Genomic DNA, 13088 nt, shown 5'->3' with positions numbered 1-13088 from the left:
GTCTTCTTAAGAAAAAATAGATGAGCGATAGTAAAGTTGGTTAGTTGAATAAATTAAAGATCGTATATATAACCTAAAAATTTTCTAATTATTCTTTTTGAGTGCAAAAATTAAAATCAACCTAGTGACGTTGCCTCCCTGACAATGGCACAAAAAACTTGACCGCCTCTGGACGTACTAACGTCCAGAGTGTGAATATTGTAGTAAAAGATATGAATATATGAGACGGTATCCGCAAGTACACGTGTCTATTTGTAATATAGTTACAACAAAGTAGGTGAGTGCTCTGAGGGTCGTACCTAAGGGAGGCAAGTGTTAGATCAATTTTAACTTAAACACCGAAAGACCTCATTAGTAATTTAATTTAATTATAGCACGAAAGTAAAATAAAAGGAGTTTTTAAGATTTTTATAATAATAAAATGAATTAACATAAAGAAATAAAACTCAAGAGATCAAATAATAGAATAAATCAAATTTGATTATGGTTTATTAGCTTGCTTTGGTAATCCCCATCAACTGTCGTTTCGGGTTCCTCATTAATCAACTAATCGCTATCCCAATACGATCTTCTGATCTTCCACTCAAAAAATGAGTCAAAAAATACTACTTATCTTCTGACCTCACAGTCTAGACTATTTGGGGTAAACGTGTTCAAGGATAGGCCATACAAATTTTGGGTTAATTCTCGCCTTAATGACTTCCTAGGGTTGTCAGGCCTAGGGTTTAGGTTCTTCTCTTCCTAAATAGTTGATGGGTTAAGTAACCCTATAAGACAGTTAATAGATCATACTTCCACTCACTAATGAAAACAAAACAAATGAAAGGATAAAGGGAAGGAGGAGTGGACAGTCACAAGGTGGAACCTCCCAACAAAGCATTCATGAGGGGGACAATAGTGTTAGAGGGAGTTAATCACAATAACTTTAGGAGTTTCACCTTTTCAAAATTTAAAATATGGAGTTACTAAAAAAATTAAAAATAAGAGTTACATGCTTAAGGTTGGATGGTTTTGCATGGGAAAGTTGACCAACTTTTTGCATAAAATTAAAAAAAATTGATGTTACAAAAACTTAAAACTTGGGTTAATTAGAAGTTACTTAAACTACTTAACCACTACACCACTTCTCAAGCTTTATCAAATGCTAACAACATTTATTTTTAAACAAGGCATAACACAAATTAGGATTTTGAAACAAAATTGCTCAAAATAGAAAATGATGTGAAGGAAAAGACTCAAACTCAAATCTTTAAGGACAATTCCACCATTACTTAACCACTAAACTAGATACTTATTTATTATCTAATGTGCAAAGATAACTTTTAAAAATCGGAATGTGACCACTATTGGTTCACCAACCTCAATTTCTACTAACCCGATTTTTGGGATGTAACAAATTTTTTTGACAATTTAAAAGAAGATAAGGTGGATTATGATTTGACTTAGTATGACAATTTAAAAGATGATAAGGAGGATTATGATTTCACTAACCCCAATAATATTAAAAATTAATGTTTTACTTAGTATTTTTATTTAAAAAAATGATTTGACTCTTTTTTAAAAAGTAAAAGGCCAAGTTTAACCCAAAAAAGAATAAGTATCAAATTGAAAGATAATTTAAAAATCAACAAACAGAAATTTCCCTTTTAAAAGCTACCTACAGCTGATAAACATTTGAAGCCAATCTCATGTTATACATATACGTATGTATATATGTACGTTTATCTAGTTATTCTTCAAGAGCGTGGCACTAAGCTTGGCGAGGCAAATCTCATTGGTAGAGATCTCGGGTCCGTAGAATCCGTAACTTAGTTAACCTTGGCGGGGCGTTCTTGCTGCTGCTGCTGCTTCCTTTACTCCATTCGGCGCTACTCAGAGGCAATTCTAGGGAGGCTGGCATGGGCCCCGTGTAACACCTCATACCCGTAACCCACGTCGAAGCAGAATACGAGGCATTACTTAACTCGAGCTCATGCACACAAACATTCCCCAAGTCACCGAGACTTGATCCAAATTAAAACTTTTTCAATTTCTACTTAAAACTTATTATTATGGGGCTAGAGCCCCAAATCAACCATTGGGAACTATTCGGGATCAACTCGGGTCCTTAAACCATTTGTAGAAAATTTGACTTTGAAATAGGGCACATGCCCGTGTAGAAGGACAACACGCCCATATGGCTATTTTAACATGGTCGTGTTGATGGCCCGTGTGGCTTACACTACCTAAGTAATATAGGGACACGCTCGTGTCCTCCACTTGTGTGAAATTAATTCTAAATACACACGGGGGTTTTCATACGGCCTGGCACACGTCCGTGTGCCTGGCCTGTGTCATTCACACGGCCATGACACGCTCGTGTCCTAGCCCGTGTGCAAAAACATGGACATTCTGTTTCTGACGTCAGCATCCCAAAATGTCACACGGCCAAGGCACACCCCCGAGTGCTAGGCTGTGTCCATCACATGACTGAGACACACGATCGTGTCTCTGCCCGTGTGTTTACTATCATGCATACTGACTCAAAATTTTTACATGTAGAGGATACACGGCCGAACCACACGCCCATAGGGTAGACCGTGTGTCACAGACGGCCTAGACATACGCCCATGTGTCTACCTGTGTGGACAATATAAGGCTATTTACCAACCCTCTTTGCCACCCTTATATACACAACCTGCACATAAGTAACCAAAACCAATACAAGGCTATCTCATGCATCCAAATCAGCTACAATAAACAACATTCCATTAGTGCATTTTACTTATCCATGAAAATAACATCTTTGCATATAAATCAAAATGAATATTAGCATCATTCAAGGCTTAATAAAAAATGAAGGGTTTCTAGTCCAAGCCAACACATTTGACCAACTCTCAATGACACATACATGCCATACTCAAAAAAAAATAAATCAAAATATACCGAAAGCTTCGATTGATAGTTTGATCGATATCTCTGGCTTCCGTTGATCCTTGAGCTAGATAGGTGACACTATAAGAAAATGAAAAAGGAGAGGGAGTAAGCATAAAGCTTAGTAAGTTGCACATAAATAAGTATACAACATAACTTTACCATTCATCAACAAGTATCATAATACACAAGTGGCATAAGCAAAACTTACTCAACAATATTCATTTCACCTCATATCACATTTCATACATACTATATAGGTACTTGTACCACTCACAACAGGGTTATACTTCCTAGTTAACTTTAACTTTCACCGTTAAACTATATGGAACATTATCGGATATTCATTTAGCCTCAACATAGGGTCAAGTGCCGATGCCATGTCCCAGACATGGTTTTACACAAGCTTTAGCATATCTGTGCCGATGTCATAGCCCAAACATGGTCTTATACTGACACATCTCATAGCCTATGCATGTCCCAGACATGTCTTACACTGGCTTACGTCTCAAGGCCGATGCATGTCCTAGATACGTCTTACACTAGCACTCGTCTCAATGCTGATACCGTGTCCCAGATATGGTCTTACACTGGCTCTCATAATATGGCCGATGCATGTCCCAGACATGTCTTACACTGGCTCACACAAGTAACCCAAATGTCATAGCATGAATATCCGATTTATTTCCTGAGGTTCATTCGGGAATTCTACTATCTCTATTCTCATCACATTATCTCATTTCCACACTCAAGCAATTCATGCTATAATAATTTCAATACAATTCAATCACATACATTATCAATGTAGTTGTATTATTTACATACAACTTACCTCAGATTACAAAATGTGCAACTAGTCGATTTAGTCAATTTGCTTAGCTTTTCCCCAGTCTAGGTTTAGGTTAGGTATTTCTTAATCTATAATAGAAAAATTCACTTATTTAGTCACTTTATCAATCTAGGCACTCTACAATTCATAATTGGGCAAAATGACCAATTTGCCCCTAGACTTTTGTAAAATGACTATTTTACCCCTAAGCTTGAAAATCGATTTTTATCGAATTTCTTCACACCTTAAGCCTAGCCGAACCCTTTCTGATCTTATAGAAACTCCAAATTCCCACTATTTCACACACTTATCATCTATTTTACAACTTATGCAAAATAGTCCTTTTAGGTGTTTTCATGCTAACACTTTTCACAAAAGTTGGTTATAAGACATCCAAGATTCATTTTCTTCCATAAAAACTCAGAAAATATTACAAATCCTTTCATGTAAAAACCCTAAACTCTTAATCATTTTGCAAAATAGTACCCTCATTTGAAAGCTCATGCTTCAAGGGTCTCAAAAGTACAAAAATATTCAAGAAAAGCCATAAAAATCACTTACTTGTGAAGACTTAAAGTTGCTAAAATTTCAAGCTCTTAAAACCCCATTCTTTACTGAAAATTCCGGTTAAGAAGAAAGAAGGAAAGAAAAAGATGATAGCTAGGCTTAGGGCATTATTATATCATACATTATGTCATCAACTTACCTAATGTTGACTTTTCAACATTTTTACCTCCTATGGCCGACCAAGCTATCATAATACGGTCTAATTTCCCTTTACAAACTTCCAATTTTTATTCTCTAGCTATTTGACACTTTTAGCTATCAAAATAGGACTTTTAAATTTTATGCAATTTAGTCCTTTCTCGCAATTGGGCTCATAAACGTCAAAATTACTTCACCAAATTTTTCATGTACTAATATAAACATGCAATGACTCCAAAATAATAATAAAATAATTTATTCAATTCCAAATTTGTGGTCCCGAGACCACTATTCCGACTAGGCCCTATATCGGGCTGTTACACCCTGGCCCTCCTAAAATAAAAAAATTACCATTTAATCCCTTTAAATTTTTTTTAAAATTTTAAATTAGTAAATGTAAAATTTTATTTTGGCCCCCCTAAAATTATAAAAAATTGATTTAATCATTTAAAAATTATAAAGATATAGACTATAAAAATTTAAATTTTTATTTGGCCCCTAAAAAATTGTTCTAGCTTCGCCCCTGATTCGCTACTCCTTGTGATGTTACAACATACCCTCGTCTAAAAATAAAAACGAAATAGTCGCTTTCTCACTTTCATTTAAAAAAAACAGAGCCATGGTGGGAGAGACACCGGCCACAAAAAATTGATAAAATTATATTTTTGTAGAAAATTTACATTTTGACCTCAAAATTTTATAATTCAATCTTTGCCTCTAAAAAAAAGAAAAGAATTTTGGCTTGAGTGCTTTGCCACTTAGCAGAGGATGAAAAAAAACCAGACACATAGGACGAAAAATGGTATGAGTATATTTTGGTCCATCTAAAAGTCTAATAAAATTGTAAATTTACATTTTGTTATTTTGATCCCAAAATTTATAAATTCTCCCTCAAAATAAAATTTTAATGGGGCACCTTGAGATAGCGTTAGAGATTTCATTGAAAAGGAAGGTGTTTCGTATATTAAAATTTTAAAAAATTTTAAATAAATTTTTTATAATTTTTTAATTTTTAATTTTATTTTTTAAAATTTTAAGAATCAAGAACAATTTTATAGAATATATAAGTATTAAAGATTAAATTTATTATATCTATAATACTAAGCCACTACAGCATTTCATATAGTGAACAAAAAAATTTTAAAGGTGGAGTGGTTAACATATGAAATTGACTTGATGAGAGTGACTAAATTAACAAAAAGAATATTGGTTGACCAAAGCAAGAATATGCTAGAACTGGGGTGATTATCTAAATAGTTAACCTAATTTTTAAATTTTAAAAATGGTTGAATTGATTATTTTTAAATTGTTTCTAAGTTCTTTTTGACTTTTTAGTCTTATTAGTTTAAAAAAAATTTAATTTACTCCCCATAAAAAGTAAGGATCAAATTGAATAAATATATAAATATTAAAAATTAAATTCATTATTATACATTGTATATGAATATAAAACAGACCTTTAATGGTGCAATTTTAAAGAAGCATTGTTTTTCTCACCGATCTAACGAATTGAAGCTAATTTACGTAATTGTTTCAGGATACTTTTACAGGGTAAAAGGTCAAAAATCTCTTAGTAACATATATTTTCACATCAATTCTTTTTATGTTTATGAAAGACGGAAGAAGCAAACAAATTTAGTCATTAGAAAACAACAAACAAAAAATCTTCCCATTAAAAGCCCCCTGCAGATAAACATTTGAAACCAATCTCATGTCATACATGTATGTATGTTTATTTAGTTATTCTTCAAGAGCGTGGCTCTAACCTTGGCAGGGCAAATCTCATTGGCAGAGTTAGCGGGTCTACAGAATCCGAATCCGGAACCTAGTTAACCTTGTCTGTAGTTGTTGCTACTGTCATGTCTTCCCCTGTTTTCTTCAACACTGCAGCGTTCTTGTTGCTGTTGCTGCTTCCTTTACTCCATTCGACGCTACTCCTTGTGATGTTGCAGCATATCCTCATCTAAAAATAAAAAAAAAAACGAACATCATTAAATCATTGTCCCTCTCTCACTTTCAGTTTTTTTTTTTTTTAAATCCATGGTGGGAGAGGCATTGGCCATAAAAAATGATAAAATTATAATTGTCACTTTAAAAGTTGTAAGCTAATACAACGGAAAATTTACATTTTGACATCAAAATTGTAAAATTCAACCATTGCCCCTAAAAAACAGAAAATTTTCTGGTTTCAATGCTTCACCACTTAGCCGGGCATGAAAAAACAAAACCAAAGTCATGGAAGAAAAATGGTATGATTATATTTTTGTCAATCTAAAAGTGGTAAAGTTGTAAGCTAAAAATGGTAAATTTACATTTTTTCATTTTGGTCCCCAAAATTTATAATTCAGTCCAGATTCCCTCAAAATAAAATTTTACTAGGGTACAGTGAATAGCGTTAGAGGTTACATTAAAAAGGTGTGAAAATTTAATTTTTATAATTCTTTGAATTTTTAATTTTTAATTTTTAGAATCCAAATCAAATTGACAAGATATATAAATATTGAGGGTTAAATTTGTTGTTTACAAAATCAAGATTAAATTAACAAAATGGGTAAACATTGAGGGCTAAATTTGTTATTATATCAAGCTATGTCAGCATTTTGGTGACCAAACACATTTTATTGTTGGAGTGACTAAAATGTGAAATTGGCTTGACGGGGAGTGACTAAATTAAAAAAAATTAGTGATCAAAATAGGAATGTGCTAAAACTTGAGTAGCTATCTTATTTTACCCAATTTTTAAGTTTAAAAGGGCTTATTAATCTTTTTCTGTAATTTGTTACTAAAGCCTCTTGGATCCTTTAACCTTATTAGTTTAAAAATTTTCTAATTTACATAAAAAATGGGTTAAATTGAATAAATATGTAAAAATTGAGAGTTAAATTTATTATTACATCTTATATATAAACACCAAAATAATTATTTAACCGTGCAATTTTAACACAAACTGTTTTTCTCACTCATTTAATGTACAAGAGTTAAAAAAGGAGTTAATTACTCGATTTTTTCAGAAAAAGAGCTAAAATGTATTCCAAGTATAGTAGAGGAGGTTTTGTAGAATTTTTACCTACTTCAGTCCTATTTTCTCTATTGCTACAAGATATTTCTTATAGCTCTGTATGAAGGTAATTTCGGAGGGTTTTGCAGGAATGAAGTATTCACTTCATTAACTATGAAAAGAAATACAAAACTACGACTTAAGTCATTTAGTTGGTTCAGATAACTGTAAGCAGTAGCATTAAGTGGAATTGAGATTGGTGTCCTAGCATCTAGAATATCATTTTTATCCCAAAATAAGAAAGAGGCATAATGCTTAAAGAGTATAATTTGCACCAATTTTAATAATGTTGCATTTAAAAGAAATTCAAATTCAAATTCAAATATTGAAAATGATTTATAAAAAAATTACAAATTCCAAAAAAATTAATTTCCATAAACAAATAATTTGTACCAAAAACAAAGGATATATAAAGCTAAAGAGCACACTGAAAAACGAATATTTACATGAAAATGATCTATAGCAGTCCATAGAATAATTATATTTTTAGAAACCAGTAGAATGACAGGAATTGAATAAAACTGAAGACCTTCACAGAGACCTGTATTAGAAGATGATACTGTTTCTTAAATAAATTTCTTCATATTCCCAAGAAAAAATATTTATGGCATGTCTTTCGCTAATGGCTGCAAAATGGACCAGTTTTACATCATAAATGACAATGGAAAAATGGCCAATGCAATGCATAAATTAGAAGAAATTTCTTCTACTCTGTGCCAACGATGAATATGCCGTGAAACGAAAAGGAAAAATGGGTGAAGATGTATGAGGATCCAAAATTGCATTCCAGCTTGGTAGAGGGTTGTTAGTAACTTCAGTACTCTGTAGGATAGTCAGACAAAATGGTGAGTAGGGTATTCATGCTCATACCCATTATAATCATAATAAAGCCTCTCTCCCTTAGCAATATCACGTGTGGCAACCAGAAGGACCCGACATTCACCATTTACACTGTACCTCACACATTTACAGTTCTGCTTCTTCTTACCTTCCCTGCACAAAATTGGACATGTTTTTAATCAAATTTACTAACTATTCTGAATTCAAAGCAAACCTTTTTTTAGAAGGCAGCTATTAGTAGATGATTAGAGTATAGCACCCGAACAAGAGACCATTAGGGTATACAACACCCGACCAAGAGACCCCTGAGGGATAAAATCCCAAAACTGGAGACCTATTTTAAATAGAGAAATGTCCAAGCATTTAGCTCAAGAGCAAATGTTACATGAAAATATAAACATGATAGGCATAGTTAATTAGAGAATGCTATTCTGTAACTCATGCAGATTAGTAGCGAAAATCGGCTGTAAATGCTACACGATGAGAGGTTATGTATAACAGAAATTGACCAATATGATTTTTTATTTTTGAGATACAGTATTCAACACAAAGGAGATAGGTTATACAGGCTTACGGTGTATGATTATTAATGCCATTGATAAAGCGAGCAATGTTTCCACGTTTATCAGGGCAGATTACAAGACTTTCAGATGGGTTTGTTGCTAAAAGAAGGGTCATCATGCTATCACAGTCATCATTTTCATGGTTCTTAATGTAATCGACATCCCCTGTGTATTCTGCAATGAAAGTCATGTCCTTTATCTGTGCATCTGCTTCTACTGTATAACTGCACCACATGATTAAAATAAAAATACTAAATACGCAGTTAAGTAACATAACTGCAGCAGTACAAACTATCTCATGATAAATGTACCCTTCACATGAATCAAAAACTACTATAAAGGGAGGACATTCGCCTCTCCTACTCATAGATCTGCAGAGTTCCAAGGTCTCCATATCTTCCCTCGAAAGAACCTGAAAGAGCAACAGCTATTAAGGAATGTAATGGAATTAAAACTTCCAAATGAAAACAATTGCTCAAATTCAAACCTGCATGCCACCATTTTCAAACTTGGCCTGATTGGCAGATCTAGGGGCCATGTCAGAAGAGTAGGTTAGATCATCACTGAATTCCATCTGCATTGCTGTTAAAGCAGAAGCAAGGGTGCCCATTTGTTTCAAACGTTGGTTAGGATCTTCAGATGGTATAAAGGGCAACAGTCTCCTTCTTTTCTTTAGCAACACCAAAGGACGCCGGCGACGCTTTCTAGTATCTAGAAGTCCAGCCAGAACAAACAAGGAAAATCAGTTTATATTTGTCAAGAAAGAGCAAGAAGATGGCCATCAAGAAAGCTTTCCAATATCCAAATTGTGCAACATGGTCTCACTCTCAGTACCAGATGCAAGTCGTATGCTTATATAAAAAGGCCATGCAGAATTAATTTAGTGGGATTCATACATATGATACACTGTCGAGTAACTTATCCTTTGATCTTATTCCTTTATACATCTAACATCATTAACCAGAAACATAATACCTTCTGAGTATTGCTGCATATGAGGGAAACCGACTTGACAAATCCCTAGTTTTGCTGTTGCAAAAACTTTTTGCCTTTAAGCATGAACCAATTAGTATCCATTTAAAAACTTAAAACATTTTATGAACTACATAATGCACATGATTGATGCAAGTTAACATAGCAATCTAGGTGGATACAAAAGATTTATCCATATTCAAAAAAATGTACCTACCAAATTGTTCATGATCGGGGCTAAACCATTGACCTAAATTTAATATATTCTATTGAGTGAGAAAAATGAACATTTCTCCAGATCGTGATATAGGCTTCAAGTGACCATCTCCATCCTTTCAAGATGAAGTACTAATGAAGTAATTGTTTAAAATGTTGGAAAAACTCACTGCTTTTACTTGTTACTGATTCCTTTCCCACATATCTCCAGTAGAAGCTCCACTTAAATATTTATCCACCAAAAAATGATCATGAACATTTATGTTTTAGAATTTTAAGGATATCATCAGCAGATACCATTTCATGTCAAAAGAAACCTATTTATGAGAATATTTACAAAATATTTATATGTTAATATCGAAATCATTCTGATGACATAGATCATATTTTATAGTTGCAACCACTCTCATGTCTAGCACTTAGCGAAGGTACAAATGCTCCAATCTGGAATCAATGAATCTGTTTCAACATGGAGTAAGCATCATTGCTAAATAAACATGCTAAAAGTGTATTGGAAAATATAGAACTTATAAGGGAAAGAATGATCGCAGAACACAAAAACATAAAAATCTTGTTCTGCTTGTTAAATGTTCATTCCTTTTTAAGGTTACCTAGGTAGGAATCTAATCCTCACTTTTTACCTAACTACATTAACATAAAATTCACTGACAAGAGCAAAATTGCAATTTTGTGTTGAATGTCAAAAGGTGAGAAGGAAGAAGGATTGAGATAGTTGCAAGAGCAGTCCCAATTAAATAAGATGGGGGGAAAAGGAGAACTTTGAGCAACTGAACTTTCTAAAAACATCTTTGAGGTATAAGCAATTATAAGAAATTGAAATGAACATATAAGCCACCAAGTCAATGAACCATTGGATAATTTTACTTGGAAACCAAAATGTAAAGGGAACTCAAGGTCCTATGATCCAAGGGAAATTTGTGGAAAAGACTGTAGGAAGTGCTGATAGATGATACCCTCCTAAAACGTTTTTCCTTGATCCATTATATATACACTTTATATATTTGCACTCTATAAGTAAAATCAATTAAACATGGTACAAGATAAAGTGGTGATATATTGCAACTAGGTGTGTCTGGCATTTAATAGCGAAGTAACATAATAAAACTAGGTGATATTTTACCCACCTTATTTCAATAAATAATCCCTATATGCAGAATAGATGCCTATCATGCGTTTTAATTCAGACAGACACGCAGGCACAAAGATTGTATGAGTTTCTCTCGCACAAAAGCATTCACCATGTCAAATTATAACTTAAATATGAAAAAACATCATAAAGTGGGGAGGGTGGGGGCAAAGAACTAATGAATCAAACTGTGGAAACAAGTGATCACAATTATGAATGTTTTTGAGGCTTTGTAGTATAAGACCAGTGAGCAATAGTGCACCACGTACAGCTTTAAATTAACAATTACAATTATTTTTCACCTCTTACAGGTAGCTTTGGTTACATTATAGAAATATCAACAAGATAAAACTAAGACGAATCAAATGTCAATAATCAATAACTAATACTAGAATAATAGTTTTAAGAGTTCTGCTTTTAACCAATTTCACATATTATATGAAGACAGGTTCAACATTCATCATTTTCAGCAATGTTTGCAGGTTCCAAATCAGCCCTACATTTTTTACCATTAATCTATTTTAAATCTCAGCAAATTTCTCCTTCCCTTAATTTTCATGATTATACTAATTTCCAATCTAAATTTTGCATGAATCCTGAAACAAGGTGAGAATTTTATGAATGCGCTTCAAATATAGTAGGCCATTCCCAAATCAACAGGAATTCAACACGAAACACTAAAAGGCCAAGATAAATATTACAGAAAATCGTAACAACAATTTTTTTACCTTGATTCAAATTGCATTTCTTTTTCCCATCACCACTCTTCTGAATCTTGAAGAAATCAATTATCCTTTTCTGCGAAAAAGCTAAAAAGGAAATAAAACACATTTATTATAAAAAAAAATTGAAAACAGAATGGAGAAAGAGGTCAACCAAACAAAATAAAAATAAAAGGTAAGATAAAAAAGAAATCCCTACTTCTTACTCGCCTATGGCCAGAGCATTTGGGGCAAAGCCAGGATCCAATAGGAATACGAACCACGATTGGTCTAAGGCATCTCATGTGGAAGCCTTTATCGCATTTATCACAAAGGAGAAGCTCTCCGGGACGTTCACCGGAGCCACATTGTTCGCAGATGATGTCGCTGTAGTCAGCTCGCTCCACCACAGCGTATTTCGCACGCGCCATTATCTCAGACATTGGTCTCAGCTTCTTCGGCGGCGTGGAAGGAGACGGACGCCGTCGAGGTGCCTCGGTTCGGCGGCGGGAGCTGACAAGACGCCGAGCCCCCGCCATGATGGTGGCTGGAGCCATATTTGGAGTGATCGGTGGAAGTAATGGAAGTTTGGAGAATGGAAATGGAATTTGTGTGTTTCTGGTCTCGCGGGGAAATCACAAACGGAGAAGACAAAGAGAAGTTTGTTTTTTTAGTGCTAACGTGCGCCGCGCGAGCGCATGGGAATTCAACATGCGCATACAATCGAAGAGCCTGTTTTTTTTTCCCCTTTATTTTCTTTCCTTTTCTAGACAGAGTCAAACTTTTCATAGCGTACGGTTGCAACTTGCACGGTGTCAAAAGAAAAAACAAATTTTAATAAAAAAAATTTAAATAGTAAATGTGTTAGCATTTTTACCATTATTGTGTTTTCTTAAAAAAATTCAAAATAATATTTGTGTTTTGAAATAAAGAATAAAGAGTAAAAAAAAAATTATTCTTACTATTTTAGCACTCCTCTATCTGCTGTTTCTAGCAGGTTGTTGTGTTTTTAGGTTTTCTTTGTTTTTAGTGATTCTTTATCGGTGGTTTTGTTGACGACATTGATTTTGGTTTAAATTCTTCTTTTCATTTCTACATTTCGGTTGCTTTTGATTTTTTGAATTATGGAAAGAAAGTTGGCAAA

At 33.6% G+C, this 13088-nt stretch overlaps 1 protein-coding gene across 2 annotated transcripts; it reads right to left on the bottom strand.

Moving 5' to 3' along the window:
* Window positions 1-8049: 8049 nt before the first annotated feature.
* LOC107890788 (probable Histone-lysine N-methyltransferase ATXR5) lies at window positions 8050-12711 on the bottom strand. Of its 2 annotated transcripts, XM_016815343.2 has the most exons (6): window positions 12165-12711; window positions 11972-12052; window positions 9396-9619; window positions 9220-9320; window positions 8920-9132; window positions 8050-8498 (listed from the first exon to the last, which is right to left on the bottom strand). In XM_016815343.2, the coding sequence occupies exons 1-6, from the start codon at window positions 12499-12501 to the stop codon at window positions 8339-8341; spliced, it is 1116 nt and encodes a 371-aa protein (XP_016670832.1). In that variant the 5' UTR covers window positions 12502-12711; the 3' UTR covers window positions 8050-8338. The 2 variants fall into 2 exon arrangements, with proteins under 2 accessions (XP_016670832.1, XP_016670822.1); XM_016815333.2 differs by having other exon boundaries at window positions 8920-9320.
* Between the last annotated feature and the right edge of the window lie 377 nt (window positions 12712-13088).

Source organism: Gossypium hirsutum, chromosome A11, assembly GCF_007990345.1.
Source record: "Gossypium hirsutum isolate 1008001.06 chromosome A11, Gossypium_hirsutum_v2.1, whole genome shotgun sequence".
In the NCBI taxonomy this organism is placed as follows: Eukaryota; Viridiplantae; Streptophyta; class Magnoliopsida; order Malvales; family Malvaceae; genus Gossypium; species Gossypium hirsutum.
Note: the sequence above shows the minus strand (reverse complement) of the source record. Positions and strands in the feature narration are given on the sequence as shown.